Genomic DNA, 7142 nt, shown 5'->3' with positions numbered 1-7142 from the left:
AATGTTTAATTTTTTTTTCTTTCTGAAATTTTTTTCTTTTTTTTTCGGAAATCTTATATATCTTATAAACCTTATATTTTGAAAACAAAGCGAGCCATCAAAGTTGGTATTTTTATATTGTCAATTACTTGCATGAGAAAGGGAGAGGTGGTGGAGTTGGCTGCTTTAGCAAACAGTTTGAGTTAAGAATCTAAAACCTCAAAAATAGAGTTAGATGGTTTCCTCCCGACAGCAACGATATGGTACCATTTCATTTGTTGTCTACTTGTCTCAGAGGGTTGTGTTCTTGCACATCAACTAGCTGATAGAGTTGGAATCATTTATAATTTATTTTGAAATTTAACCAACGTTCAACATACTGTACAGTAACTACAGAAAAGCTTAGAAAATAAATGGCTGCCACCCCAGAAGAATTCACCTCTATTTGACTAACTTGACAAGAAGTGGCGGACTCGCCTGGAAAAGTTATCCAATGAAAATGTCCCTGGGTGTGGCAGTATTGTATTATTATAAATATTAACCCACCCACAGTTAATTATATGGAACTACAATCCCCCCCCCCCATTTACAAATTCCAGCTTAGTTGGAAAACAGAATCATAATATTCAATTCATACAAGTGCCATAAAATTATCTTGCTCCTCAAAACCAACACCAATATGTGAGTATTGGTCATGGTCAAGTAAGTAAAATAATTCAAATTGGGATTGTCACTTAAGTTATAAAACGTGCAGCTCTAGGCTGTTATTGCAATGCACACACATAGCCGAAGACATGATTTGTGACTTCCTCTTTTCTAACATCTTTCTCTTCATACAGTATATTTTTTTCCAATCCATTTCTTTCTTAATGAATTGAGGTTTTGTGTGTTTTGAGTTAGTTTTTTTGGTTGTTTTCTTTATAAGTTGTCCAGAGGCACATGGATTCAGTCCTCCCATAGTCTGTCACAGTAACCCCAGCGAACCTGTCCTCCTGTCTTTGGGGTTCCCCAGGGGTCCCTACTTGGTCCCCTCCTTTTCCCCTCTACACCAAATCTATTCGGCGAAAATAGCCGATCCACAAGCTCAGCACACGTCGCACTGCGATGCGCTGTGAGCTTATTGATCTGTTCTTTTCAGCAAACGTTTGCCTATTTCATGCGAATGTTGGCCTATTCTGACCCTGGCCGGAATAGGGACTCTCTCAGGTTCATATACAGGAGCTAAATGAAGCGCAGGTCGGCGAACATGTCTTCCGGGTCGTTGCACTTCTTCTGGCACACGCAGGAAGTGTTCCACTGCATCTTCCAGCGCGTGTTGGAGCCTCCCTTGCAGGTGAAGTTGACGGTGATCATGCGGGACTTGTTGGGCACACAGCAGCGTTTGTCGGTGCACACGCCGCAGTACATGGGTTTATACTTCTTGGTGCTGGTGCAGCCAGAGAGAGCCAGCTTCTCTGCTTTCTTTGCCTGGAACTTTGAACGGCAAGTCTTTCCCTTTGGCATCTAGAGAGGAGATAAATACAGATTTTTATATTAAAAAAGGCAGTTTCGGTCTCCAATAGGCTTGGGTCGTATCTATTCTTTATATATATATGATATATATTCATACCCTTCTTTGTTTTTTCATTGTTGCATTGTTTCACTTACTTCCACAGATCGCTTTGGCAAGGTCACTCGTGTTTTATGCTCATTCAAATATAAAAGCATCAAAAGAAGCAGATCAACAACCTCAAAATGCATCGCTTCGCACCGCATTTCGAGCGTGCAGATCTGCTACTTATGATGTGACGCTGTAGTATGATCAAGTAGGGAATTAGTTTACGAAAAAAGTTAAAACACAAAAAAGTTCAAATGTGGAAATAAGAGGTTTCTGCCCGACGGCAACGATACACATAAATATACCAGTAAGACGCATGAGGGCGAGAAGCGACCTCGCCCTAAAGGGCAATGGCCATATATGGAGCGTGTTTTGACTGTACAGGGTTTGATGAGGTCAGATCAACAAGTCAAGTCAGCTCCATATATGGAGATCTAAGGGTGGCAGTGAGGGCAGTGTCTTGAGTGTACAGGGTTTGATGTTGGCCCAGGTAGGGCCGGGCCTTAATTTTCGGGCCTGTTGAGAACTCTAGTTTTCGCTGGCTGCCTGGCGTGGCTGCACTAATAACCGTCTAGAGTTTAAATGGACAGGTATCAGTCAAAAGGGAGACATCGAAGAGGAAGTATGGATGGGGAAGGATCAACATATGGAATGTCAGAACTGGTTCTGTTATATATCCATATAGTAATATTGATGACATCAGGGATCTCCATATATGGGCTTAATTTGAGTGACGAAAAACGCCCCATGTATGGGGATTTTAAGTGACGAAAAAAGGCACAAAAAAGCAAAGTAATCGATAGTTGCATCCCTACTGGTCACCTTGATGCTCTTGATCAGGCGCTTGTCGCATGGCCGCAGCAGACACAGGCGCCGGTCCTTCCTCATCTCACACTTGCCGTTGTCGTTGTTGACACGCACGGAGATGCCCAGGCCGCAGGTCTTGGAGCACGGGCTCCACGCCGTGGTCTGGATCAGGCAGTTCTTCTTCCAGGCTAAAGGAGGATCCCTGTAAGCTTTCAGTATTACAGTTAACCACTTAAACCCCAGCATCCATATTGTGGGGAAAGCTTTTGTTTGAAAATAACCGCCGCCATCTGCTATTTGTCCTGCGAAAGCTTTCCCCACAATAACAGAAAACAGAAAGGACCCTATGTAGAGCCCTGAGGGACTCCGGTCAACCATATAGGGTTTAAGTGGTTAAAGGCCACTTTGTGTCAACAATGCCCTAAACACACACCTGGGCCCGAGACAATACTGCCAGACAGTAGCAGTGTTGTATGAGGAGCACACATCTGGCCACTCACCCCTCCTTCCAGAAAATGTACACTAAGCTACAGACAAATGGCAAAATAAGCTGTTGTACGATCACACAATGCATTGGATTGCGACCCTTTGTGGGCTGTTAGATATGCTATTTTCTTTTTTGTACTAAATCTCTTACCAAGCGCAAGCTCACAGTTAAATCGCAATGTGTTGTGAGCTTGTAGATCTCCTATTTTTGCTGAATGTTTTCCCTAGAATGGTTGAATCACATTGACGCGTTCTCCCTATGAAAAGGCGATTGAAGTGGAATAGAATTCATGTCTTGCAGACCTTTTAAAATAAATCTTCATGAGAAGTATCGGTTGTGTGGCTGAAGGTCCCAAGAAACTAGAACCTTTCTTCGTGCCAAGCAAAGCAAAAAAGATTTCCCTCAAAATACATGAAAGTGAAGTCGTGTAAGATCTTTGGATGAAAAGTGAGCGACTCCACCCTCTGTTTTCCCGCTATGAGGCTGGCTGACCACAGCCCAGTTCTACTACAGGGGTGGAAGAAGTACTCACATGTTTTACTAATGGCAACAATATCACAATGTAGCTCTGTTCCAAGGAAAATTCCACTATTTAAAGGCTTTTTTTTACCTGACAAAATGTACAAAAGCATAAAACATACTTAAAGTGCACATTTTCTGAAGACATTTTAAAATTTGTGAAAGAAAAACAGAAAAGAAAGAATGTAGGAGAAAAGGCTAAAATATGCATCTACAAGCTCTGCTATTTTCGAGAAACTGAAGTATGGAATACGTTTATTTTTTTCGTAATATTATTCTACAAAGTAACTAGTTACTAAAGTCGGCAAATAATATTTGCCACTGAGGCATAGCTGTAGCATCAGAGTATCGAAAAAATTTAAATACTCAAGTACCTCAAAGTTGTTCTTACTTTTCACCACTGCACTCTACAAAGCCGTGAAACGCCCGCTCCCCAGTCCCTCCCAGTCCCAAGCCACTTTGACAGCAATTAGCATTCCAGGCCAAGACAAGCTGGCAACTCTCGCCTCCTGGTTTGCTCTACAAACACACACACCTGGCATGGCCATGTAGGTCGTATCCTGCTGGTGCTTCCTGGGGCCCTGGTTGCCCCGCAGGCCGGCTGGCATGTTGCCCATCAGCGGGGCAGGGCCCAGCAGACCCGCCGGTTTCTGGATGAAAGCAGGGGTACAGCCGATGGCGCCGGCGATACATGTGCACTTATAGAGGGGGCTGGTCTGGAAGGCTTCGCCATTGTCATAGTGGGCTCCGTTCAGGTCACACCCCACTCCCATCATGTCTGCAAGAATAAGGGGGGGGTGTGTGTGTGTGGTTTGATGGAATGTTATTCTTGTCTTAATAATTGTATTATAAAATGTAAACACATTAGTGTTAAAATGGTGACACCAGGGTGACAGAGGTCAATCAGTGACAAATGTACAAAGAATCACTCACAAGCACAAACTCCGACCTCGAACTTGGGCCGGTCGGCCGAGAAGTCGCAGTACATGCCCTTGTGTGGGTCGCACACGTCCCGCTCGTTGCATGGCTCCCCTATCTGCCGGGCGCAGCTCTTGCAGCAGCCGCACCCGTCCAGAACGGAGCTCACCCCGGGTGCACACTGAGGCTTCGCCCGACACTTGCAGGGCCACTGGCAGAACTGCCTCCTCTCGGCAACCGCTGCCCGCCCGTCCCGAGGAACTGGCACCCGACCATTGTTCTGGGCCCTGCTCAAACTCTGGGGAACATAGCAGGGACAGTTCTTGGTGCTTTGAAATGACATGGGCTGAATTCACACAGGCAGTGGTGATGAATTCGCTTTTGTCAGAACGGAACGCTTCGGTGTTCTGCTAATGTGGTGAGGTTCACTGGATCACTATGACATTGGTTCTGAACCTTTTGAATTTCAAGGACCCCCATTGTATTTCGAGAGAGACCCCAATCTACACTGTAGAATCTTCAGTGTTGATTTAATTCTGAGAGTGAACAAATGGAACCAAATGGACCCGTAAGGACCTATTTTGGTTCCATGTGTACGTTCTCAGAGTTACGCATTCAGTAGGATCCATTTGGACGCCTGGTGGTTCAACCCACGTTGAGAACCAGTCGGCACGACCGCCACTTTCTTCCCTGCTGCAGCAGGAAGCGGAGACGGCAGAAAGTGGAGTGGTAAAGTTGAGAAAAGTTCAGCTTTTTAACTGCCGCAAGACAGAGCGGTAGCTAACCAGAGGAGCATTGTCTTCTGAAATAGTCATGGACTAGGCGTACACAAACTAATAGGTCTGCTGTACTGAAAATATTGATATCAGAACTTTAAAGGAGAACCAAAAAATGACTTATTACTACTCCCCCTTGCATTCCTAAGCCAATAATTTGATAACCGGCTGTGTTTCTGGTAGGAGACTCAAAAGAGACTCTTTGGGTCTCTTACCGGAAGACGGAAGTGCAGCTGGGCATCAAATTATTGGCTTAGGAATAAAAAAATAAGAATCCACTCACTTCTGTTTGTGTGAATTCAGCGTGAAGCCCGATATATACTTCAGCATACAACAGTGGTCATACCAAAGACTATAAAATCATGGATGGGGATACACTTGTAAATCAAGCCGCCTCGCGCAGATGGGGAAGCCTATGAGCCACATGGCTCGGGAACCATTCGTTTCCAAGGCTACTTACTACTTAAAACAAGGGTGTCGTGCACTGACAATAGCTGATCTACAAACTCACAATGTCACAGGGGCACCATCGTAGCTTGTACTATAGATTGGCTATATTCTGCACACATCGTGTACAGAATATAGCGGAGCATATTATTAAGCATGATAAGTCAAGTGCAATTTTCTTGGGGAATATCAATCAATTTTGTTGATGCTGTGCTAAGGCAGACTGACTGTAAAGTGGATGCAATCATTTGTGGGTAGTTTGATCCTCATAACACCCTATTAAACTGGCAGGAAACATTGCATTTCTAAAACATGAATAGGTATGGTTTTTCTATTTATATAGTACGTATTAACTCAAACTTTGGATAAGAAAAATAATGGAAAACTCAAGTCAGTGAATGTTACTTGAAAGTCCATAAATCAATTCCAAAAATATTGCCCTGTTGCCCTGTTGCCCTGTTGCAAATTATATAAACCAGCAAACTTAACTCAGAAGAGATTAACCGTGAAGTAATGAAAGTTTTGTACTTTCAGACAGCACTTCGTGGCCTGTTGTTACATCTCAGCCAAATATATCTCAACAAACAAATTACATGCTGTGGTTTGGAATAAAAATAATAAATGGAGGAAAATTCTCGAACTGAAACCTTTTTTGTTTTATCTATTCAGAGTAGGTAGCCATGTTGAAATCGAAATGGTTGAAACGCTGCCCCTAGATGCAGATCTAAACAATCAGCCCTTTGAAAATGAAATGTATACACAACTGTGCACTACAGCCATACACCTCCCAAGGTACAGGTAGTATCAAAATAGCGTACTAGTAATTCCCTGGAAGCATGTCAATACAGTTTTAAATACAGCGTAGAGTTTGGTATACTTTAGGTATTTTCTGTGATGCAATCCTTGGGCGAATTCCTTAGTGCTCCGTCTTCCCTGTCCCTGACAATCCCTTGCTTCCAAGGGTCACTGAAGGTCATGCCAAAAATCTGAAGCCTTTCTGCCAGGTTTGCAGAATGAGCTCATCTCTCTGTGTGAAAAAGGATCAACTGAAGCTTCTGAAAACACATACCTTATCCCTTGCTCCATTTGTCTGCCAGTGACTGCTCCTATATGACATAAAAACATGACCTTTCCCCCAATAAATTCTAAAAGCACCAGGTACCATCCAGCGAACTCAGAAGCTTCTTGCTGTGATTAGATTTTGTGTGCAATGTACATTGAACTATAAGACAAAAACATATCCTTCGACAAAGCTGAACCTTGCACAGCTGATGCTCTGCACTGACGACATCCTAGCTATCCCAACAGTTGTGTTTACAAGACCCCCTTTTGCTTGTTCTCCATGTAGGCAGGTATTGAGTCTCTTAATCAAGCGTCTTGTTGTGCTGGGAAGAGAAAAGAAACACTCTTACCTGATGAGCTAGCAGGAACAGCAGGGAACGGTAGAGTAGAGATAGCATCTCTCTTTAAGTATTCAGGTTGGTGTGTGTGAGAGCTCTAGGAGCAGGCAATGGGGGCGAGTTGAGAAGGTGGGATTGAGGAAGGGAGGAACTGTGGATGGGGGGGGGGGGGGGGGGGGAATCGAGAGAGTCTGACCTGTCGGAGAGGGGGG

At 43.9% G+C, this 7142-nt stretch overlaps 1 protein-coding gene across 1 annotated transcript; it reads right to left on the bottom strand.

Annotated features, from left to right (window-relative positions):
- Positions 1-633: 633 nt before the first annotated feature.
- Positions 634-6675, bottom strand: ccn6 (cellular communication network factor 6). The gene is made up of 5 exons (XM_079527056.1): positions 6600-6675; positions 4323-4605; positions 3925-4167; positions 2399-2571; positions 634-1482 (listed from the first exon to the last, which is right to left on the bottom strand). The coding sequence occupies exons 1-5, from the start codon at positions 6645-6647 to the stop codon at positions 1201-1203; spliced, it is 1029 nt and encodes a 342-aa protein (XP_079383182.1). The 5' UTR covers positions 6648-6675; the 3' UTR covers positions 634-1200.
- Positions 6676-7142: the final 467 nt, after the last annotated feature.

This window comes from Electrona antarctica (assembly GCF_951216825.1).
Source record: "Electrona antarctica genome assembly, chromosome: 17".
Taxonomy (NCBI): Eukaryota; Metazoa; Chordata; class Actinopteri; order Myctophiformes; family Myctophidae; genus Electrona; species Electrona antarctica.
This window is presented reverse-complemented; position numbering and strand designations above follow the sequence as displayed.